General features: G+C 38.7%; 1 protein-coding gene across 2 annotated transcripts in view; it reads left to right on the forward strand.

Annotated features, from left to right (window-relative positions):
- Positions 1-24,321, forward strand: part of MCTP1 (multiple C2 and transmembrane domain containing 1) — a 231,010-nt gene extending 206,689 nt beyond the window's left edge. For both annotated transcript variants that reach the window (XM_063422940.1, XM_063422941.1), the window contains 4 exons: positions 14,835-14,944; positions 17,615-17,724; positions 21,152-21,249; positions 22,311-24,321. In XM_063422940.1, the coding sequence (XP_063279010.1) occupies positions 14,835-14,944; positions 17,615-17,724; positions 21,152-21,249; positions 22,311-22,382 (390 nt within the window). In that variant the 3' untranslated portion in view covers positions 22,383-24,321. The remainder of the gene's footprint in view (positions 1-14,834; positions 14,945-17,614; positions 17,725-21,151; positions 21,250-22,310) is intronic.
- Positions 24,322-25,283: the final 962 nt, after the last annotated feature.

A 25,283-nucleotide genomic window follows, 5' to 3' on the forward strand; every position in this document is an offset into this window, starting at 1 on the left:
TGCCTTTGCACGCTCGATGGGGCCCTCCCCCAAGGAGGCGCCTCAGTCACTCTTCTATGCCATTCGCTTCCCGCCCGTTCTCGGCCGGCACCCTCTCGGGAGACCGGAAACGCGATACTAGGGGGTCCACTTTCGCTCTGGGGGTCCGAGCTGCCGGCCCCCATCTCACTCAAGCACTCATTCACTCGCCTCCCATTTCCGCCACGGATTTATCTCACCCATCTGGCGTTCTCCTTTGCTTGGTCTCACGATGATCCCAGGGCCGATCCAGCGCTGATCCCAGGGCCGATCCTGCGTTCTTCTGTGCTGCTTGGTCCCACGCTGATGCCAAGGTCCGGGGGTAGCCAGCGATTCCCAAGGATCCCTCGAAGCAGATGATCGTCTTCTTTGGGGGTGGTCCTTTGTGGGCGTGGCTATCCCGGACGAGTCCCCAATTGAAAAGAACAGGGCATATGCCTTTATTAATATTCAGCTCTTTATTAAAGTGATCAGCTCATTATTAAAATCATCAGCAGGATTGCAAAGTCCGATCGGAGTTTTCCACGCTGCTGCAGCCATCTGAAGGAGCAGGTGCTGTCCCAGTGGATGCTGAGTCCTTGTTCCCATAGAAACAGCTGGCAGTTCTCTCTGGTCAACCATCAGAAGGCAGAGCACTGGCAGTCAGCTCTTTGCCCTCAGGGAAAAGTTTCAAGAGTTTCCCATTCTCTGCATCAGTCAGCTCAGCTGGCCAGTTCCCATTCCATTCAGGCTCCTCACAGGTCATGGCCAATCTTCAAACCAGGCCAGGAGGTGCATCCACTCCCCGCTCAGCCAGGGCACTATCTCATTCTCTTCTGACGAATCCAGCTTCCTGTCCCGGGGTGCAGTATCCCCCAAAAAAACCTCCCAGGATCCACGGGGGCGGCCCTGCCCTATCTGCATATCCAAATGCATATGCATTTGTCCTGGTCATAGCCGAAGTTACTCTTGCTAAATGAGGTAGTTACAAAGGACAATAGGGCTATCTAGGTGTGGGCAGCTTCTTTTCACATTTCAATTAGGTAGGGAAAAGTTGCCAGGCAACTTTCCTTCAGGGCAGCTCTCCCTGCTCAGATTGTCTGGGGTGTGGGGGGTGTTACTCTAGCCAGGAGAGGGTCAGTTGTGGGGTGGTTGGTGTTTTTTTGGGTTTTTTTTTGTTTTGTTTTGTTGTTTTTTTTTTCGTTCATAACAATGGCACTAAGTAAACTACTAGTGTTAGTAATTCAATTAACTTCACTGTATTCCTTAGAAGTTTCATATCACATCTTTAAGTAATTCTGTCACCTCCGAACTGGGTATCTCAACCTTCCTTCTTTTGATCTAGATTTATAAATATGTTAAACATCATCTCAATTAATCTTCACAATTTATCTTTCATTGTGTATATATAAAAGGCTCTTTTACTTCTTTCCTCTTTCATAGTTATTTTGATATCCTTTTTCTTTTAGCAACAGCTTAACACTTTAAGTACAATGTAGATTATCAGTTGCCTTCTCATTGTTGATTTGAGTTCTTTAAAATTCTCAATAGTTTCAAGTACTAACTAATTTGCAAATTTCAGTGTATTGTACTAGGAACTCAACCTACCCATGGGCCTTGGATTCAAGATATAATTGTAATTACTTGTGTATTCTTTATGGAAGACCTTGGTGAAGTTTCCATAGGGTTTGTCTGCTTCAATTCAAGTTTTGGTAAAAGAAGTTACAGGAAAAAAATCAACAAAATTAGTAATAACAAATTATCAGGACTGGATGGTGTTTGCCTAAAAACTCTGAAGGAATCTGGGGGAAAATAGTTGAAACACTAACAGTGTTGTATAGGTTCTTGAGGCTTATGTAGGTTCAAAATAAATGGGCAAACTCAGGAAAGGAAAAGCCATTGAGAGTAACTTGGAACAGCTGTGGAAACTCCTGCCACTTCGTTCTCTGAAAGCCTGAGAAATACTTGGAGAAGTTGGTATAACTGTTTGACCTTAATGTGCTCATTTCTCTTGACCCTTCTGTTTCTGCACAAGCACATGTTCACCCCATGCTGTGTGTGAGCTGTCCTTCCACCTTTTTGATAACAAAGAACTGTGCTAAAATAGCAAATGCTATTTTTAAGTATCACACAAAACTGCCGCTTTTCAAAAAGCTGTTTTAATCCAGTGGAGTTTCTTATTACAGCTTCTTAGATAACTGTTGTGCCACAAAGTCTAAACACCTCAAGTGTCTGTGTGCTTAATCCCAAACTATCAGACTAGAATAGCACAGCTTTCTAGAAGAATGGCACCTGCTCGTTTCTATGTTTTCCCTGGGAAAAGCTTGAATATAGTATCACCTCCTAGCCAGTTGTTTCTGTGATAAAAATTTCACATCACTTCTCTCTGTTTACTTAGTATTGCTGTGCCCCAGATATGACAAAGTGCAGATCTAGGATAAATAATGAAATCTAAGGAAAGCAGTCACAAAGGAGAAAAAAAAAATTTACATTGGCAGCTTTATTCCCTGCTGTTGTCGGACTGCAACTGGGTACTGAGTTTGCAACCAAGGCTGAAATGCATTTCAACTTTATTTACTAGACAATAAATAATACAAAGACTACTGAAAACTGAAGAAGAGAGCTGTCATTGAATTCTTTGAGTGTGGCTGGTGATTGTTGCTTTTCTGAGTGTCACAAAAACAAGCAATGAGCTTAAAATTTTGGAAGACGCCAGCTTTTTAAGGATGGAGGGCTAATTTGTCCTCTCTGCTGAAAAGGCCTGTGTGAATAAAATAGGCTATCCTAAACAGTCTGCACCTTGTTAGGGATGATGCGCTATACAACACTCGCCGTCAGAGCAGCAGTAGTGGAGCTGGAGGAGCAGGAGATGGCACAGTGCTTCTGCATCTGTGGACAGCTGGTGCCAGCAAACCTTTAAAGCTGATGCCACCCTACATGGATCCCTGGCAGTTGTGAAAATGATGCAAAAGGATCAGGAATTTAGGAAGAGGGAATTGTAATTCTCTTTACAATTTCCTGTTTTCTCTGCTGAAAATAATTCTGTGTTCAAAAGCATCCCCTTTGAGCAGGAATGCATCATGGGTTGAATGCCAGCTCTTTTGCAGCTTTTCAGGCTAAGTGCTGTTGGGTGCCCCTTTTTGCCTAAAGTCTTTCTCATTCATTCACTTGCTTAATGTCCAATATCCACTCTGAATTGTTAAACAGCAACAATTTGTTAGTTTGCTGTCAGCTGCAGGTTTCCCAGCCCTCCTCATCTGGCATTTGTATATGTTGATCTTGGTACTTGGAAGTTTTTAAATAGGCACTATGCAGGCGAGGAGATGATGGGAAAAAAGGTAAATGGGGGAAATACATATCACATGGTGACTGGTTAAATACTTTACATATTTGTTTCTTCAGGAAAGCAGATAAATTCTGTTGAATGCTTATTTTTTATCTTACATTAGGTGTATCTCAGCTGTTTTTTTTCTTTAGTTGCAAGATTTAGTATAAACAGTATCGTCTGTGACCCAGTATGCTTCCTTTGTCATGAGTGCTTAGTGGCCGAGTTAGTCAGTCCTGAAGAATGACAAATGTTTGTATTTCCTGCTGTTTATTTTTTCAGCTGTCATTCCAACATTGCAGTAATCATACGGATTTTGTACTTAATTTTAACAACATTTTGCTTTCCTTTTTCCTTCTAAAGCAGCTCCATTCATTATCAGTTCAAGTTAGGAAGTCTTAATATTGAATTCTAGAAGGAAATTTACTTTAAGTGACTGAAGACAAGCTAGCAGCTTTTTCTAAATATTTTATTGTGAAGTAACAGATACATACATGCAGTGTGCAGCCAAAGCCTTTCCCTAAGCTACAAATACTTGTTTTTCTGGGAAAAAAATAGACATTTGATTAAATAAATGCCTTTGAGCTACTCTTTTTCCTTCTGATATTGTAGTCTGCAGTACATCACCAGAATGTGAGCACCTTTCACAGTCTTCAGTCAGAGTGTGGTTTACTGTGGTCCAATATAAATATGTGTATTTTTACTTCTGAGAAATTAGCATGCTGAAGCATATTTAAAATGAATGTAGAACAGACTATTGTAGTAGGAAGACATTAAAATAACATCATTACAAATTACCTTTTGTTGTGATTTTGCATTTTAATGATACCGCCACATCTTCACTGCATGGCTCAGATTTAGATCTTTTCCAAAATTTCAGTAATTCCTAACAAATTAAAAAGGGTGTGGTTTGGTTTGTGGTTGGTGATTTTTCTTTGTCTGTTTTTCTGTGTGTCTGTTGGGGATTTCTGGAGAGTTTTTTAGGGGGACTTCGGGGTTTTTTGCTGGGTTCGATTGGGTTGGGGTTTTTTTGTTGTTGTTTTGGTTTTGTGGGGTTTTTTTTGGTTTTGTGGGGTTTTTTTCTTTTGTTTTGTTTTGGTTTGGTTTAGTTTGGTTTGGCTTGGGGTTTTTTAATTTTGTTTGGCTTTGGGGCTTTTTTCTGATTTCAGTGAAGTAAGCATAGAAGGCAAATGGGCAATGGAGCACTTTCAAGTTGTTCCCAAGATTTTCTTAAAAGACACACTAGAATTCTTGGTTCACTCATCATTCCTTGCCCACTGTACCACCAGGACATTTGCAGGGTTATTTTCTAGATGCCACTGTTTTCTTCCCTTTTATATTGCTTTGCCTGAAATGCCAAACTATTTTTCTGCACTGTGTAACTTTCCAAAAGCGGAGTTTAGCATTTATCCAGGGGAGTTATGTAAAAAGGGAGTGGGTTTGAATGGCTTGGTTTTTTTCTTTCTTCAATTTATCAATTTGATAGATTCCTTGGATAAATGTATCTGCTGTTTTTAAATGTATATTTATATATCCACTGCCTTTAGAACATCATGTAATCTTTCCTGCTCTAGACATCGTAGGATTTCTTCTGAGCTAAAGTAACAGAGCCAGTGATCATGGTCATGGTATTGTCCTTTTTGATTTTGAGTATTTGTGATTCTTTCCAAAAGAGCTTTCAAGTTGACTTCCTTTAAACATTCAACTCATACCAAGAATTCCAACAGATCTCACATACTACTATTTTCATCTTCATTGCTATAGGTTCATGTTTAGAATTAAGTATTTCAAATAATCTACATTTTCTGGTTTACCTGAGCTAAGGTCTAATGTTTTACTTTTCCAGATCATATTCCTAATGATTGATCACTTGACAGCAATCAAGTGTTTAAGATTCTAGGGTTTGTTCTTCAAATGGTGTAGGACATCTGGGCTCTTTTGACCTCAGGGTATGGAAGCAACATGTAGCCACTAAGAATTTTATCTCTCTGTGCAGTTGCTCTTTACAAATAGTGTCCCTGGGAAATTGGGTTTTGTTTTTTTCCCATAGCAACTTGCCATTGAGTTAAACCACTGAAATCTAAAACTGACTTGAATAAGATTGGATTAGTTAATCCAAATGAACACTGTTTGGGCAGCAAATACCAACACTAAAGACTTTTCTGTAGTCCTCTGCTCAGCAGAGGCCCAGGCAATTTCATACCAAAGCTATCTCTGCTAGTTTGAGTAAGAAATTTCAGGGAAAGGAATCTTTTGTGATTTCTGTGAAATGAAAACATTAGCAGTTCAAGGTATGATCACATGAATTTTGAAATACAAAATTACTCTTTTCTGTGCTTGATCTAAAGATGTTGTTAATAGTGGGAAGTCTGAGAAAGAAATACCAGAACTGTTTGTTTAGGTGCATGGCATATTAGGAGTACTAAGATCATAATATCTTGTCAACACAGGACTGGAAAACTTCTGAGAAAGTAAATCTAAATGCAGAGTTTGATGCAGGGTGTCCTAGCCCAGTGTGGAGGTAATATTGAATAGTCTTGTCCTTTGTGCAAAAGCTTGTTTTACACTGTAGTATTTGCAAGGAGAAAATTAAAATTACATTCTACATACACTAAAGTATCAAATTAACTTTTACTTCTGCTACATCCAAGAAAATGTATTTCAGAACTATAACTAAAATTTCAGATTACTAACTCTAGCAGTATGGCTGCATATCAATTCCCATATGTGTATAGGCACTTATTGAAAGACAAATTTTCAGGCTAGTTTTAACTTTCAAAACAGACTACTCTATTGTTTTGATGATTATTTTTGATTATCTTACTGATAATGAGTGGACAACAAAAATGTGTGTGTATGATTTAGATAAACAACAATTATAGATAACCTCAACTGTTCAGTTGTTTTGCTAAGCTGAGTCTTTCAGCATTCCCTTTCTGGTTTCTCTGTCTGTTTCTTTCATCCCTATCCACATGCAGACTTTTTATACCAGCTGGTAGGTCTTGTTTTCATTCCACTGTTCTTCCAGGCTCTTGAATGTCAAGGTTCTTCTTATTTAAAATAACTTTCCAATAAAACTAGCAGGCTCTTTCATTACATTTTGAGGATTGACCCTTGAGATTTAACTTTTGTGTCTATCATCCCTCACATTTGTGTAACAACACTTGAAGAGCTGCATTAATGAGCACCTTATTAATTGCAGTTTTTCCTTCAGCATAGGGCAAACACATTAGAACCACTGGAATTTACAAATTCAACTGTAAAATCATGGCCAAAGTTTGTTCTTTAGTGGAATACCAGGACTGTATTCTGACTAAATTTACTATTGCAAACAGCTGATGCACAATATACCAAGATTTCTGTGTTAGCCTCTTTTGCATTACATTGAGGTGCCTGGGTACGAAAGGAGTATTAATGAGATCACTGTCAAGATCCAGTGTTGTTCTGACTCAGGTAAAGTAAGATAGTCTCTTCCCTTCTTTCAGCATAGTCAAAGGGGTGAAGAAAAAGACATTCTAAAGAAGAATTTTAGGTATTTAAAACATTGACCTAAAGCACATTCATTGTGTGTATTCTAGTCACCCCAGGGCTTAACTGTACAGCACCTGGGTTCTATGAATTTCCTTCCAGAGTTAGGCCGAGAAAGGCATAGCAAAATTTGGCATTGTTGACTTTTTTCTCCAAATCTATCACTATGAACAAATAAGCTTTTTCACCTTTTCCAACTAATATATTTGCTTAGAGTACATATGAAATGAACACCTACTAAAGATTTAGCATTAGTCAAAAAGGTATCATGCAAGGAAAATGTAAGTTTTTGTTTCTCCTCACTAGATGGACCTTTGGTGGAATGACACGTTGCTCTATAAACTGGCTCTAGTGCCTCCATGTTTCTGCCTTTTGTCTGGAGTGCTGTCCTTATAGTGTTCAAATGTGCCATGAAGGAGAGATCAGGAAGGAACATATTTTTAAAACAGCACTCAGCAACACTGTGGAATGTGATTGGGAGAAACAGAAAATAAAGAGAACTAGTAAAAAAAATCTCAATTTTAACATAATTTACATAATTGCCATTACAGTGTTATTTCTTTACTCTGGAAAGCTTGCAATATCTTCTTTTCTTTAGAATTATTACTGTAGCTCTTGACAATTTTTCCCCCAGTTTTATATTTATCTTCTAGCAATGCAGCAGTCCATGAGAAAATGTAATTCATTACATAAGTGGTACTGCCAAAAAGTCGCAGAAGGTTCAAAATTATTTTTATCAATTCTCAGTGTACTGTTTGAGGAAGAACAGATTGTTGTAATATTCACACAGGATCACAGAATTCTTAGGGTGGGAAGGGACCTCTGGAGATATCTAGTTCAACCCCGCTGCTAAGAGCAGGTTATTCGTGCTCACAGGTGTGGTGTCTTCATAAACAGTGAGTGTTTATGAATCTGGAATCTGAAAATGTGTCCTAAGCTGCAAACACAGGGATGGGCAGGATTCCAGTTTACCAGAGTGAGATTAAGACAAAAAGGAGGTCAAATGTTGATAATCAAAATGATAATACACATTTATTCATTATCAAAGAAAGAGCAAAAAAGAAAACAGAAACGTAGGAAAAAGCAAAGAATTACAGAAAGCAAGAGAGGCAATCACCACCAAGAATCTGTGGCATCCTGGGAAGATCCTTCTTTCTTCATCTGTTGGTGAGGAAGGCTCTGACAAACTCACTGTTCATTTGCTTACATGGAGGCTCAGTGGTGCTCTATGGCAGTGACTGGGTGGTTCCACTACAGCTTGTGACCATGGACACGGTATTCACAGGATATTCCCATGACAGGTGATATACTCGGTTAGCTGGCCCTAGAGTTCACTCACCTTTAATAGCTGGGCACATTCACTGCCACTATCATGGGCATTCACAGCCCATTATCAACGGATGCTCATGGCTCCTTATCACACCAGGTCTTCAGCTGTAGATCTTATCTACACTGCTGGGCAGTGGTGAAACAAGTCTCTTTAACAGTTCTTTACTGACTCTTCAGTATTTTACTCTACATGTTTATATAATTTCTGTTGTCCCTACTGTCTGCAGTTTTAAACATGGAATCTTACTAGGCAATACCGGTTTATTGCTTCTTTCTTTAATAATCATGACCACAAATATAATTTCTCTCTGTAAAACCCTACTCTTCATTATTATGTGTTTTTCTCCATATTTTAAAATCCTCAGCCTGATTTCCAATTAGGCATGAGCAATTACTTTCAGACGTCATCACCATGCACACATAGAGACACATGCTAGCACATAGATTTTAAAGACAACATATTGAGCATTTGTAAACAGCTGATAGGATCTGAAAAATGTGGTTACTGAAGGTGTGGTGCCCAGTAATATGGGTGAAGTTGAAGCCCAAAGTTTAAAAGCTCAGTTCTGGTTATCTACATAACCCAGAAGTTTGATGTCTGAGGTGAAATGGTGCCAGTGCTTTAAGAAAGCCTGCTCCTGCTGTTCAGAGTGGAAGGAGTACCAAACACGCCTTGTTTTCTATTTTGCTGATGCTGAAGAGGGAACATACGCAGGCAACTGTCTGCTGGACATGCTACCTGTCACTATTTGAAGTAAGTGAAAGTTTCAAGAGTTACAATCTGTCTTACTGAAAGGGAACTTCTGAATCATTAAGATCCCACTGAAAAGTTTTAATATCTTCAAGAGTCTTCCCATACTTTTTCAATTTAAGAATTGGGAAAAATAATGAGGTTTTTCTGTTCCATGAATGATAGCCTGCAAGGTGGAAGAACAGTTGCAATAACCTGACTCTCTCAGTTCGCTATAGGATGTAATGAAGAGGCCAGCCTTGGGTCACATTGTGCACTCTCCAGATCCCATAGACCATTCAGCTTTACCTCAAGACTTGCTTCTACTGTCAGCTTTAGGACAGCAATATCATCATGGTTGTCTGTCCTCCTTCCATTTACCTGAGAATTTGATTGTAGCAATGGGGAACAAAGACACACAGCCCTCCTTCTTGCTTGCTCCGAAGAACATCATTTATTGCAGCAAACCAAGCCTTTCTATGCTCTAAACTTAGACAAAACCAGCGTGCCTTGGCTGCCTGCCCCTGCAGTGTCTCTGCTCATGCATCCCTTTACCCAACCAGCTCTCCGATCACACGGTGTCCATGCATCTCCCCAAACAATCACTGCCTCAAGTATGAGACCACACACCAGCCCTGCAACCCCTTCTCTGGTTACAGGACCTGTTTTTCATCTCGCTGTTGGTCAAACCTTTTCCAGAGTGCTTTCTGTTGCTCACCAGAAGGGGATAGGCTTTCTTATCTCCCACATTTGATAAAATAAAAACTTAACTGGGTGTCTGTCACCGGATCTGATGCCTTTTGATAGAGATTCAGAAGACTTTAAGGAGATCAAATAGCTCCAGAACTGAAACATTGTTGGCTTACTATGTTTTTCTTTGTGGGCTTCACAGAAAGCAGTGGTTAGGGTTTGGAAGGTACTTCCTGAGTTGGGGTTTTCAGCATGGCCAGGCCATAAACCAGTATTTCACAGTCTGTGTCTTTATGTTTTTCTGGACAGTACTTACGACTCCTGCCACAAAAGGACTAATGCATTTACTATGAACTACTTCTGGGTCCATTTCATGAGTCAACAAAGGGAAGTCTGCCACAGTGTTAGAACCCTGTGTATAGCTGAGTCTCCTGATGAGGGATGATGTGGGTGCCTGTTTATGGACTTGGCTTTGGACATCAATGATTAGTTGAAATAATCTGAAGAGTTTTCTCATAGAAGCTGTGTTTAAGCAATAGAGATTTTTTTGGTCTTGCTATTAAAAGTCAAAGATGATCAGAGGGGTTCTTTATTGATAGCAGGGTTATACTTTTGCTGCCACAGGTGACAGAGCCTAGAAGGGTTGATGTTTGAGGTGTTTTTGGATGCCTGTGTGTAGGGAACGGGGTCAGGCCTTGCCCTGGTGGGGCGGTGAACTGCCCCACACCCTCCATCCTTAGAGCCAGTATCCCAGCCTGGCAGAGGTGCCAACCATGGCACACTGGAGGCAGGGCTCCACTCTGGCTTAAGCCAGCTCTGAGTGGCCAGATGACCAGCCAAATGAGCCACCTGGGAGGAGGGCCCACAAAAGCCAAGGGGTACTTAAAGCCAGGCAGGAGGCCTGTGTCTTCACCCTCCCTGCTCTTGGAGTTTCTATCTTGATATTTCTATTTGAGCATCACTGGAACCCAGGAGCTGAGAGCTCTGTGTATGCTGTTCTATATCTTTTCTCTGTCTTTCTTACTTTCTTCTTCCAATTGTCTCTTTTTGGAACATTTTAAGTAACTTAACATTGAACAAGTTTAAATTTGCTAAGTGGGATGGGCCAAGTTAGTGCCCAAGTGTTTTATATTGGTTGGATGTTGTATTAAATCTTTTGCCAAAATTCTCTGATGTTTCTAAAGTTTGCTAGTGAACGTTTGTGTTGTTTTGACCTCTTGAGAATATCTGGTTTCCATTTCTCCCATGCATCTAACCCAGAGTACGGGAACCACTGTAAAGTCCTCTTACTGGGGCCTTACAGTAGGTAATCCATGACACGAGCAAAAAGTTCATGTGTCTTCTGGAGGCCAAGTGACAGGACCACACCACTGATGGCGTACCAGTGCTGATGTTGTATCCACTGTCTGAGTGTATCACAAGTTAGTCTGGCTTTGCCTTGGTTGCTATGGTGTGTGCAGACGTGCTCTATCATACCAGCTTGGGCAATGAGGGTTGTTTTGGGAAGATCCATCTGGAGTCTCTTGCCCAGGCACCATCTTGAAATATTTAAGAATTTGCTTCTGTTCTCAAAACTCTCCTCCTAGAATCTATGCCTTTCTCTCCAAACTGGAAGTTACTAGTAGGACAGTTATCCACCATAAAATATTCAGAGTTTTGTTCTCTGTACTCTCTGTACTTGAAACTCCTTTTTTTTTTTTTTTTTTTCCTCTCTTTTCTGGCTGTCCTGCTTACCTGGTCATTTAAAATGTTTGGTTTTTAAATGCACTTTCACTTGGAGAGAAGAGAGGTTTGGGGTTACAGATATAATCCTTTCTGAAATCACCCTATTTTGTCATAGGTTTGGAAGCACAGTATGTTGAATAAAAAGACTCAGACAACATGGATTTTATTTAGGGATTAGTGTAAATTAGCGCGACATAGTCTAGAACTAGTCATTTACTTTGTTTTGCTTTGGTTTCACCAAAAGGAAAATATAGTTCCGGCTGAAAGTCAGTATGTAATGTTAAGTATTACTATTTGCCAAACAGCATATCAAACTTTAATCTACAATTTCCTGTGAAAGAGGAAGAGGACGTCATCTCAGTCTTTACTTTGGATTCATACCCTTTTTAAAATTCACGTCAGACCATCAACATCAATTTGACTCTGCTTTCACAGTTCGTGCTCACAACCATTCCCTATCAAATCTCTTGCTTTTCAGATACCTTAAGCTTACTGTAAACAAATGAAATATTAATAAAGCTTTGTATTAAGCTTTGTTAGATTTGTATTATAAATTTTATCTACTATTTAAATGGCAATTATGTCCAGAAAATTGGCAATTGTAGTTACATAAATGATGAAATTGATTCCAGTCACGGCCCATCTTAAAGGCCCCAGAACTCACTTGCCAAGTCCCTTAAAGGGGCTTATTGTTCGGTTTTTTCTTTTACCCAGAGTTAGACACAAAAGAAAAATATTGACAAGATATTCCTGAAGCGTCAAAAGAACAAAAACTTTACTGGTAGCTTCAGAAAATCAAGGAACTTTGGCAAAAGTTTAAAGCAACATTGAATCAACATAAAGCATTAATTTAGCAAGCTCCAAGTCCATTCAACCTGACAAACTCCAACCCATCTGATTTTAAGTTACTTAGACTTCAAGAAGAAGGAATTGGAAGAAAAAGAACAAAGGGGAAAAAAAAGAGATACAGAAAAGAGCAAACATTACCACTGCTGAATCCAGTGGTCAGGACATGCTTGCCTCATGCTCTGGCGTGAGCACACTTTGGTTTTCCTGGGCCCTTCCCCCAGGTAGGACATCTAATAGCCACTCTGGGGCTGGGTTAGGGGCTCCAGGGGCAGGTTTGGAACATTGCCTCCACTCTGCCACTGCAGGACTGGGATACAGGCTCCAGGGGATGGGGTGGATGAACCAACAAGAACCTGCCTGCTCAGCAGGGCAAGGCTTGTCTTACCCCTTACCCCACACATGCAACTGAAATGTTTCAAGCCAGCAGTCTCCTCCAGTCTCTCACACCCTCTTTCTCTGGAAAGGAAATGCCAATAGTGTTCGAAAAACTAATAATTAAGACCTTTGGTTTACTTTAGGTAGCTCATGTGTTGTATTTGATAACACGGCATCTTGCTGGAAGAAAATAAGTGCAGTTTTTCCCAGCCTGGTTTATTTTTTACACGAATATTTAGAGCAGGAAATAAAAACCAGTTAGTATTTGTGGGGCATGTGGGAATAATTGGAATAGTTTAGGCAAAGATGAACCAAGATCCTTCTGACCACCTCCTCTTTCCTGTGCTGTTTGGTCTAATCCTGCCTCAGAGTACGTCAACAGATTTCCTTTAAACTCAGAAGGTGCAGTGGGTTGAAAATAGTGGGGTTGGGGAGAGAGAGGGAGTGAGCATGCAGCAGCAGGATTTGGAAATTCTCAGTGGGAGCACTAAATTGGAGAGTGCCATTCCAAAATCAGGACATGAATAAAGGTACAAGTATATTGTGTAAAATAGTTGTAAATTAAAACAGCCTTTTGAATGTAACGATTTTTCAATGTAATCCCATTTGAGTTCTGGATATGACAACAAAGGTTATTTGTTTTGTTAGAGTGACATCATTCTTTTCTTGCTCAAGTTAATTATAAATCAAAATAAATCTACATAGAGTCAGAATGTCTTAAACAAAATTGAAGAGGCAAGGGGTATACATATTCAGAAAGCAGAAAAATACCAGTATGGCTTATTGTGCACTTCTTCTATACAAGAAAACATTATACTGGAAGTATGTGTTTTATATTAGGGAATTGAGCAGGTGCCTATTTTCTGATGACAAATGAAGCATGCTGGATATATAATGTGCAACTTCAGAAATTGTATACTTGAGGACAATAATGGTGTCATTGCAAAGGCTTCAAGAATGCAGTAAATATTAAGCAAATAACTTACATGAATGACTCTGTGTTGCTGTGCAGCACTGGATGTAGTTGATATCACTGGTTCTGATCCATTGTGGTCCTTCTGCAAAAATAAAAATATTTCTTTATGATATAATAATTATTAATCTTATGTGAGAATATAAGGTCTTTCCCATTACCTGAGAAACTGGTGGTTTTGCTTTGTCTGAAGTGCTTGGTTTATAAATTACACCTTAATCACTGAAAGTAGTTTTCTCATCTCTGTCTGTCTGCTTCTCTCCTGGATGTTTTTTAGATAATCTGTGTTCTCTAACTAAATACTTTCAAACATATTCATAGGTAATATTGACAACATCATTGCAGAACCAAAGACATTGAAATGATTAAATGATAAATCATGTTTTCTTCCAATCTATTTTATTAAGATAGCAAAAATGTCAACAAAATGAGTGAACAAATATACTGTCTGATAGTTACACGTCAGGGGAAGGAAAGAAAAATTGAACGCAACATATATTTCTCTAGATGCTGAACTTTACAGTCAATGACAGAGACTGTTGTATCGCTGTGATGACATTGTGATGATAAAAAGTTGAGCTACCTTAATGAAATATTTTCCTAAGAGTACAACATTTTTTTCAATTTCTTACTTGCAGAAAACAATAATGACATTCAAAGTGTATAGGGTAATATGGCAACAACCCATTGGAAATGTTGAACATAACCTTCTGGCTTATCTGTAGTCTGCAAAAAATGAAGAGAAACTTCTTTTTTTCCCCATGGTTATACTTCATTTTATTCCCATCTAACACAGTATTGTTAGTGGATTTGATGCTGCAAACATGTCTGGATTTAGAGATGGATATTTGGGAGAAAAAGAACAGCTCTCCATAGGAGCTGAGTTTTTCTGGTTTCTTGCTCAGAGCCTTCCACCAGAAATTTTTATTTTCCTGTAAGCTCAAGAACCGGCATATCAACAAACTGCCTTTATTCCACTTTATGACTCTTGTCACTTGAAAGAGCACACAACATACAAGGTTGGTACCTTCAGCATGTGTAAAACCTAGAGACCTGGCTTATTCAAATATGTGTTTAGAAACTAATGCAGTACCAGACAAAATTTTGTGCAGCTCAGCATATATAACAAACCATAAGTATTGGAACAAGCACCATTTACAGGACAAGAAATCATTTTCCTATTGCTGGGTTTTACCTATTTCTTTTACATGAATCTATAACACAGGACTCTTTGAAACTTAACTGATGGCTACTCAATCCTTTTCCTACAGTCAGAAATTCTTTTATTCAACTACTCCTATTCTTTTATTTAGGACAGTGAAAAGAAAGGATTTATGAATAGACTTTATGCCATTCAGGAGGTGTGTGTCACTGTCCAGAATATCCTAGATGAAATCGCTTCCTTTGGTGAAAGGATCAAGAAGTAAGTGCTGACACAGGTGCTGGATTTCTCTCCAATACTCTTTAACATCTTTCCATACAGAGATATAAAATGTTAGACTTTTATTTATTCCAGAGGAGTCCATCGTTCAAACTCATCTATATTTACTTTGCTTTATGGAGGCACTCAGTCAGTGGAAATTCTGTCATATTAATTCTGGAGTTTAGAATTGTATTAATTGGGACAAAAATCAGAAGTAAGAGTTTTAAGTAAAATAGAAAGAACTAATTGTTGTGGGGTTGTTATTTAAAATTGATAATAAAAAATTCAATTTTGATAAAGGAAATAAACAGAACTGAATAGGGGTTTCATATTTTAAGGATGTACATATGTTCACTTACTGGAAGTTTTATTTATAGGTCAGCAAAACCTTTCTTTTAGAGTATTTGTAATTTGTAAGACCTAATACATAATATACAAAAATTGCCAACAAATCTAGACATTAAGAAAGAGAGGTTCTGAGATTTACTGCAGGAAATGTAATTGTGTATTTCTGGCATACTCAGTGGAGAGCAGCACAAGGTTTATTACTTGAGGTCAGACAGGTTCCAGAAAGACACCTTCCAGCTGTCAGCTGCAATGCATGGAGAGAATTAACTTGGTGTTCTGCACCTTGAAAGCCAAGAGCATCTCACCACTATCCAATTCACTTTCAGAAGTGAATTTTAGGAAACCTATTCCTTGAGTGGAGGTCAGTCTGCAGGAATCCTGAGGATCATCTCTAATGCTGTCCTGTTCTGTCTTGATGATGAGATTGCTATTTATGCATTTAAGAGCAAAATCCCTAATAGGAAAGCCTGGGAAAGTGTTCCCATAGGGACAATTCCAGGCAGGCTGTGTTCACAGCAGGAGAGGCAGGTGCAAGCATATTGTATCACAGAAGTTTTCCAGCTAGAAAAATGAGCCAGTTTCTGAAAAAAGCCCTTTATCAAAAGGCTATTCGTGGAAGTTGTCGTGATGATTAAGTAGTTCTAATTGTGCATTTTGGAGGTAGGGTTTGTTCTATTATATACCAAATGAGAGCTACAGAATTTTGTAAACTGAGTGAGACTATAAATCTTTGTAATTTGCTCCTAAAACTATAATGGGAAACCTGTACTGAATGCTGTGTTAACGCAGCCCATAAGGAGCTTTGCTAAGTGAGGAGCCATGCTCCCACACATCATGGTGTGTCTGTGATCCATTGCACAAAGCTGAGTCACAGGAACATGAGCAGACCCTCAACCTTCTGTTCATCCCAAATGTGTACAGAAAAGGGGAAAAGAGCAAGTGTCTCCTGAGGATAAAAGGAGGGGTCCTACACTAAGTGGCACTAGCATAGTGTTAGTGAAGACATGTCGAAATTGCCACAGCAAAAAGAAGACAATAAACACAGGGAGCCAGAGCTCATTATGGAAAATATGGCTTGCAATTAAGATAATTGCAATTATTCATCTAGAGAAGCCAAAATAATGTAATCACACTGACAGAGAATATAGCTAGTAGTAATACTTTAAAGTGTATCATGAGACAATTTATATTTAAAGCCACATTTTCCTTCTGGATAAATGTCATGCAACACTTATGAGATGGTGGTGCCTTCATGGAACAAATCCACTGAGCCAAGCTCCCCTTAACCAACATTCCTATGGGAGATATGTATAAAATTATCATCTGGTCTTTCTCTCTTCACTGAACACAGGGGTTGGAGAGCCACATCACCTTTTTTCAAGTTCCATTAACTCTCCCTTCCTCACACCTCAATTTTGCAGAATGTGGTGACCAGCTGAGTTTTATCAGGATAGAGTCTGGAACCATTAGTGAGGATGTTTTTATCTGTGACTTTTTTTGGAAAGGTAATGTCCTGAAACTTTGATGGGATCCCAGAAATTCTCATCCTTTATTCATAGATAACCTTTACTTATGTCAGAGTTTGTTGTTGTGTTTTTTCTGACATTCAGAGGGTTTTCATTTCTTCCCTTGACCACTGCTGTTGCATTATCCTTGTCTTCATGACTAAATGTTCTATCCTCTCTTTTTTTTTTTTTTTTTTTTTCCTTAGCCCTCTCCTTCTTAAGCACATGGATGAGTTTCCATCTCTCCACAGTCATGCACTTGCCTTTTCCTTTTCCCCCAAAGCTGGAAGACACTTGGCTAAGGAGTGCACCTCTACCTCAGACAGAGGGGAATGTCCCTGTTCAGCCTTTAGCTGCTTGTGCTGTCCTTACAGTGGAATAGGGAGGAGATAAAACAAGAAACTCTTAGCGGTACTCTTCCAACTATTGTATCCTAGTCTACCATGATGTTGGGAAGGGAATGTAGATTGCTTGTGTGAACTCATCTGGGGAGTAGGGAGCTCTGTGGGTTTTGCCTGATGTTGAAACTGGGGTTAGGCACTCAGATTTCTGAAAGGCAGAGCAGTGATTCACCTGGCAGATGTGCACTGCTGGGGTGGGAGAAGTGAAATTCACCAGGAAAGTGGGCAAAGCCAGGACCTCCTTTCATTTCTACTGACAGTGGGTCCAAGCCCAGGCTCTCCCTGATGAATGACAAATGCATCCCTGCCTTCATTAGTAGACTCAGTTTGTTCTCCCTGATGGAAACTGACACTTCTCCCACAATTGGCTTTGTTTGCTGACCTCAGTTCTGACTTTTGTTAATTTTTTTTTTTAGTACATTCAACTGGACTGTCCCATTTCTGAGCTGGCTGGCAATTGTTGCTCTCTCTGTGTTCACTGTCATTCTGTATTTCATTCCACTGAGATACCTTGTCCTTGTCTGGGGTAAGTAAAGCCATTTTAAACTGTCTGTACCACTTAAAAACCTGGTTTTTAATGAATGATTTACTTTGACAGTAGTTTTTGTTATTTATGGTCATGAAGCTGCCCTATGATGGAATTAGGCGTGTTACTTTAAAATTGCAATAGTGTAAATATTTAGGCCCACCTGCAAAATGCATTTTTCTTGGCTGGCATTCTAGACTTAATCATATTATAAACATGTAGCCACGAGGATTCTTCATATATCAAAGTGTAGCTTTGTCTAGATATTACTCTGATTTATTTTCACCACTTATACACAAACAGAGGTATTTCAATCTATATGGTGCATTTAGGACAATATGCCTTTTTTACTGCAGTACTTTATCTTGTGAAAGTGTATGCAAACATAGCAGCAAGAAACCTGTTTAAGGAGTCACCTTTAGTTAGGCAGAAAGGAATAGGCGGCATTTGGCTGGTTGATAATGAACAGAAACTCTGGTCAGGTAGGGGAATGGAATTATGATTGATCCAAACTTTCACTACGTGTGCTTATATCTATTCTTTATACTGATTTTAAAAAGTTATTGTTACCACATCTGTTGTAAATAGTGCTCCAGGCTTTAATTTGTACATCTTTTCATACATCTTACACCACCAACAGCTGTACCCTTACCCAGTAGCACAGACTTATGAAGAGCACAGTCTCAGTTACATCAGTAGCTAGATTTTCTTTCTGAAGAGAGAATAGCAATCACACTTCTGTGAAAAACCTTTGAATACAGGAGACAGCATAAAATCATCCAACTGACTGCAAAGAATTTATTTTTTATATATTAGTCAGTATTAGTAATTTTCTTAGATGTTTTCTCAAATGATGATAGCCAAAGCAATAAAGAGGATATGAATGAAAGTATTTCTACAGAGCTAACAAAAGCAAGTATATGAGCTTCTTTTCTTTTCTTGTCTTTGACTTCTACTTATTTCCCCACACCATGCATCACTTAAATGTAACCCAGACTCTTAGTTTGTTCCCAAAATTTCATTTCCTCTAGCACACATACAGGAAGTTTGAAGTATTTGTCTGTCCTTTTTCTGTCATTTTTCAGACAGGTCTGACATCTTGCTTTTTTACATCAGGTTTGATACAATAACCTGAAATTATAATACCCCTTCAAGATCCACAGAACTATAGAGCCAGAACTGTTCTTTAAAAAGCTCATGACTCATACCCCTGGAAGTTTCACACTCCCACAGAAATATCTGTTTTAGGTAAGGCAGAGTCTCAACTCCCAAGCCTCCCAAACTATGGATGGATAGCATAAGCATAAATTATTATAAATGCACCTTGCACTCTCTTTATCCCTTCATTCCCTTGCCTTCAAGTTACACAAGTTATGTAGATAGAACTTGAAGCCCTTTTGTCCACTAGAGGTTTCAAATCCAGGTTTTTCTCCTGCATTTCAGTTCAGGTGACTTCTTACTCAGCAAGTGTATGTATGATCCCTTCTTTACGAACCTTTTTCTGTTGCATTATAACAGGAGACCAGACAGGTACTGCATAGATGCAGGTTCCACAATCCAGACCTCCTCAGGCTGAAATGAATTCTCACATAGCCATGTCAAGCTGATCATAGCTTTGAGCAGCTGTCCTTTCAAAAATTGCAGTATTCCAAACACCTACCTGTTTTCTCCATCACTGCATGTTTCTAGCCTCTCCTGTGTATATTTCTTCATCCTATTCATTTATCCTGCCTATGGAAACCATTGATTTCTCTTTTTTAACTTACTTACATAAGAAGGTTTGAGCTGATCTGTAGCAGCATCTGCCCATTTTGTTCTTTGGAAGGCAGAGTTTTTAAATTAAAATTTCTTCATATTATGTGTCATCTTTTGTATAGCTGTCTTTCTTCTGTGCATACATAGGGTCTGCCTCTCTCGGCCTGCCCTAGCAAGAAATCTTCCATCCTTTCCTGGCTGTCTCTCTCCCAGTGGAGACTACCAGTCCTTGAAAGTGTGGTATGTTAGGTGGGGTGGAGCAGGAACCACCTCTCCATCCTAATCCTACTTGATGAAGTGTTGAGTCCTGGTTACAGATACAGCTGTTTATGTGGAAAAAATATTATTATTTTAATCTTAAAATTTTCAAACTGTTGGAAAAAACTAATCCCCTTCTTGTATTCTGCTTCTCCTGTAGTGTCTCCTCCCATCTGTGCAGCATTTTTCCTTTTTCAAGGTTTCATGAGCTGACTGGTATCTTTCCTTATCAGATGTGATAATTCATACCACCTGAATTCATCCATGGGTGGTCCAGTGGCCATGTGCAATAAACAGTGGTGTTCACCTTAAATTTTGCAGTCACTCACAGATGCAAAATATCTTCTTAAACAAAGATGTTTGGGTGTCAGATATTCCTTCTGAACACTTACTATTCAACGCCATATAAAGGGAGGGCAGCATCTCCTATCTACGCTGCAGAACTGAAGATTTATGCACTCGGAGGCCATGGGTGTTGTTGACACTGAATCTTGCATGCCCCATCCAAAGGCTTTATGTCCTTGTTAAAGCTTTCTGAAAAGTCTGGGCACCAAAGACCTTGTGGAAGGTAAACTATGTTATCTTATATCTGATTTAGCCTGGATAGATTACACAGAAAGGCATATTTTTAATCGTGTCCTGACTTTCTCCTGCTCACATGAGAGTCAATGCAGTTTGCACTGTTCCTGTCTATGTCTTAGATATGTGTTCCCAGTGCCCACAAACCAAGTTCTCAAAGTGTATAAATCTGACAAGGTGAATGTAATAATAAGAAAATAAGTCTAATTGAAAAGACTGCTTTCTGATTATTTTGTGGATGATTTTTCTTGGTGCTTCTGAAGACTAATTATCAATAGGCATTATAACACCACTATGTCTAAGGGCAGCATATCCTCTCTTCTCTGCACTGCCAACAGCTCGTCTCTGTCATTCCCACACAGAGGTTTGTGCAAACTTCTCTAAAGCCTTCATATGATGCAGACTTCACTGCTTCCCATATGTTTCATTGTCCTCAGCATAAAAAATACTTTCCTTGAATCTTCTGAATTTTTTATGAGCATTGTGTCCTCCAATTAAGCCCATTTCTCCTCATTCTTTCTGTTACAGAAATGAAATATTTTTTTATGCCTCTGCTTTTTCCAACTGCATCATAATAATCACAGGTTTTGTTACTTTCAAAAAAACATATTGAAGGAATTTGAAAATGTCCCTAGAACTGTTGCATTTTGAAACAGGGAATCACAGAAGCAGAGTCCAACCATTGGAGCCCAAGTTTACGATTCATGCATTCATTCGGTGCTACTGTCAGGATTCAGAATGGATGCTAAAATCTGTTTTAAAACTTTGCCAAAAGTGTGTATCTTTTGATATCTTATATCTTATGATAATAACATTTGAACTTTCACTTTTGCAGGCATCAATAAATTTACAAAGAAGATTCGAAATCCATATGCAATTGATAACAATGAACTACTCGACTTTCTGTCCAGAGTTCCTTCTGATGTGCAAGTGGTGTGTATATATATATATTTTTTTTTTAATATTTTTAAAGAATTTTTAAAGCAGTTATTTTGATTTACTGTTATATTCTTTGGCAGAAAGGAATTGCAAACTCAAGCTGAGGATAATCCGTGAACCATAAGGAGGCTGCTAGATTTTTTTCCAATGAGAAAGAAGTTCCTGCATTGGTTGTGCCTCTGACAATCCATAGGAGCAATCAGTAGAAGGACAAGAATTTGTGAGATGGTAGCAGATGCTAGAGCTTGTATTAAACAGCATCCAGCACAATTTAAATCTGACTGGGATAGGGCAGAATGTAGGGAGGAGTGTGTCTCAGGACAGGCAGAAAAGGAACAGAAAGGTCAAATAATGGAAGAGGCAAGCCCAGTGTCTTGTGACAGCACTCTGAGAGCACTTTGGCCTTTACTTTCTGCAGGTCAAAGCTTTTGCTGTGGCCACAGTTCAACTGTGCTCATAAACTCCTTAAAAAAGAAAAAAAAAAAAAAAAAAGGCAGGTTGTGAATTACAAGCTTTTATGATGCAGTACACAATCCCTAGAGAGCATGCAAGATTTAAGATAGTATCTAGCACATAAATCACATTCGGTGTCACAAAGATTATAGACTTCCCATATTTCTAGTTTCAGTTCAGAGCGGAATTATGTAGGAGATATGCGTGTAAACACCCTCTCTGTATCTGATACCCTCTGTGGTAGGCATTTAGAAATAAACAAGTTTTTAAGAAACATTATGAGGAACGGTATCCAACATGGTGAAGATGATAATGCTTATTGTCTGCTAGCACTGATGGAGAAAACAAAAAAAAAAAAAGTAGTCTTTTCTAAGTTTACATCAGCATGCAGTGTTATTCCTGGTAGGATTTTCCTGGTGTTGGTTTTCCTTCCTGTTCTAGATCTGCCATTCTGTTGTTGGTGAATCACATCTGCAAATCCTGTGCCATTTTTAGAGGGAAAGTCATCTTTTTTCTTAATTTTTTATCCCCTGGCAGAAAAAAACCTCTTTCTTTTTTTCTGCCACCTGACAACTTTCTTTCTGAACTTTGTGTTTAAACAGATGCAATACCATGAACTGAAAGAAGATCCTACTCACAGCCCAAGCAAGAGAAAGAAAAACAATCCTGCCTAGCCAGCTTCATGTGTTGAGGAGACCAGCATCTGCCAGGGGAAGATAAAAGAGCAAGCCTAAGAAGCGTTTCCTTTCTCTAAGCTTTTTATTTATCTTGCCTTTTTATCTAGTGGGGAGATTTTGTAACAGTATTAAAAGGTGTTTCTCATGGAAAATCTATTTCTCATTGTAAAGACATTTGTTTCAAGTAAGGTTTTTGCCATTTTAAAGCCATGTTAGAAATAAGGTAGCACACTAAATGAGTCAATCTAAAATGGAGAATATATACTGCTACTTGGTGGTCAAAAATACATGAGATAGTCAAATCATGCCAACTAAACCTATAAAATGTTCAACTTTAAGTCTGACTGAGAAGTTTTTCAGATTTTGTTTGTGAGCATTAAGATTTTTATCCAGTAAGTCATCATTACAATTTTCTATGTTTTATATATTGCGAGAGAAATACAATGGAGTGGACCCTACTGCACTTAAGTTTTAGCAGATTTTTTTAAATTTCAGACCCTGATGTTAACTCCAGGTTCAACATTTTTCTATGTGGTAGGACTGCTTATAAGACAGTGAGAAACACCAAGTGCAAATCACCTTCTGGAGTTCCCAAAAGCAATCTGTCCCAAAAGCAGTCCTGCTGTCTTTATCATTCCATTGTAAGACCTAAAAATCTCTGTTTCAAAATACTGCCAGGTTTGTAACTGACTGCCTATCATATTTTTCTACATGTACCAGTAGCCTTCATTTGTACTACATAGCTTAGCTCTAATGGGTCAAACTAACTCCATACTGCTTTGGGTGTCATACTGTGAACACGTTTTGTGCACATAACTATTTTAATGTGGATACTTGCAGAAAAGGTTTTTCATCCAAATCACAAGATCATATTAATATGCTTTATGGTATAACATTACCAATGTGAAATACTGTGTAGAGGAGAAATTTGCAGTTGTGGTAAAACTGATATACCAGGGTTTTTTCCTTAGTTAATAAAGTCAGTTCTTCTGATATGATCTTTCCCTACTGCATGGAAACCTTTGCATTATCTTATAAATTACATGGAACATAGATGAGAAACATTTACATTTCAAATGTCGTAGTGGCCACTGCATAACGAGTACTTGGGGATATACTCTGGTAGCTGCATGCAGACTTCCACACTCAGCTCCCCACATAGTGAGCAGAGACTCATTCCTGAGGGACTACCTGTGCACAGTTCCTCATTATAGTTCCCAGTGACATTAAAGGGGATTTTTGCCCAGGGGAGAGCGACAGGACTGCATCCTCATGGGGGACTGTGGTCCTCTCTGGATTACCTCTCACTGGTTTCAATTGCAGATAAAGTTAAATTGCACTACTCTAAAAATACTTTTTGAAAAGTCTATTTAGAAATATTTTGCAAACACATGTGAATATGTATTTGTCCAAAGAAATATGTGTTAGCTGCATTGCTCACGAAGGATCATCCCGGATTTCTTTATTTTGCAGATAAGATAATAACCAAGTTCTTATATGACAGTTACTTTGATCCTTCTGTTTGTATATTTGAAAGAATGCCAATCAAATGAATGGTCTGCAGAAAGCCTGGGACCTAAACAAGCTCTTGTTACATAATGACTTTGAAAGAGTGTAATTTTGCAACTTGTATAACCTTTTGGCTGTATCCTACCTGAAGAGCAACATATTGTTGGTGAAACCAGAAGCACTGGTCAGCCTATTTTGTTTCAAAAAACCAAATTTGTGACTCAACAAGATGTGAATGTTTGTTGCCTGTTGTCAGTTTTGCAGATTTCCTTAATACATTGCAAGCCTTGTACCTTCTTAACATTGCCCACCAGCCTGTGATTTCTTCTTGTCTTTTTTTTTGTACACAATTTCAAATGTCCACTTTGGTGGTAATATCTGAGCTAGTTATGCATGTTTCCTGCATTAAACACACTTCTAAGCATAACTCTATTAGATATTCTGAAGCCTCTGTCTTTGAAATCCTATATGGTCATTTTTCCTTGAGTGCTGTGATGGGCAAGTGAATGAAAACATCGTATTTCTTTGGGCAGGACCATAACATGCCAGGGGGAGGGGGCAGGGGGACAAAAACCTCTGTTTGTTGAAAAATGGTGAACTCCTTTTAAATGCCTTAGTCACTCAAAATTGATCTCACTGAAAACATAACACAAAGAAGCAAGGCTAAGAATGCTTACTGATTAAATAAAATTCTCCTGCCACAACAAGACAATTTAAAATCACAATTTAAAATCGTTTGTGAGTGAACTAATTTTCACTATTTGGAATTTGTCTATGCTGCTTTGTGTAGGTGGCCTCTGTAAAGAGCCAATCCTGCCTTATGCCGTAAAAATTCCAACACATCTTCCTTTTCCAGACTGATTCTGAAGTCCATTTCTAACCTTTTAGATTTGGCAGTCTTTATTCCAAAAGCAACTTGTCTGTTCATAAGCAATCCAAAAAGAATAAGGCATCTCATAATCATGAAATTGTTACTGTTCTCAGAAAATAAATTATAACTTTATGTAGGTTCACAGAAAATCATTAGTTTAGTTGGGGTCCATATTCAGATTGGATGTGAGAGCACTCAGAATCCACTAAGGCTGATTGATCTGAGAGGCTGTCATTACATTCTGGTTACCTGCTGATAACTCATACTACAGAGCTTGCTTACCCTGTTTTTACAGTTATTCCTCTTTGTAGGAACACCTAAGTATTTTTCATAATAGCAATGAGCTTTTAACTGGAAGAGCTGCTGTATTATAACTTAGTATTTCAAATCCAAGTGCAATAACCCCCAAGTTGTTTTTTTTCTATTGCAGTTAAACCAACAGTGGAATAATGAGAAAGTAATTAAGAAGTCTATATACAGTCTATCAGCTAATTTGGTCCCTGAGAGCATAGGCTTTA

This window comes from Prinia subflava, chromosome Z, assembly GCF_021018805.1.
Source record: "Prinia subflava isolate CZ2003 ecotype Zambia chromosome Z, Cam_Psub_1.2, whole genome shotgun sequence".
Classification (NCBI taxonomy): domain Eukaryota; kingdom Metazoa; phylum Chordata; class Aves; order Passeriformes; family Cisticolidae; genus Prinia; species Prinia subflava.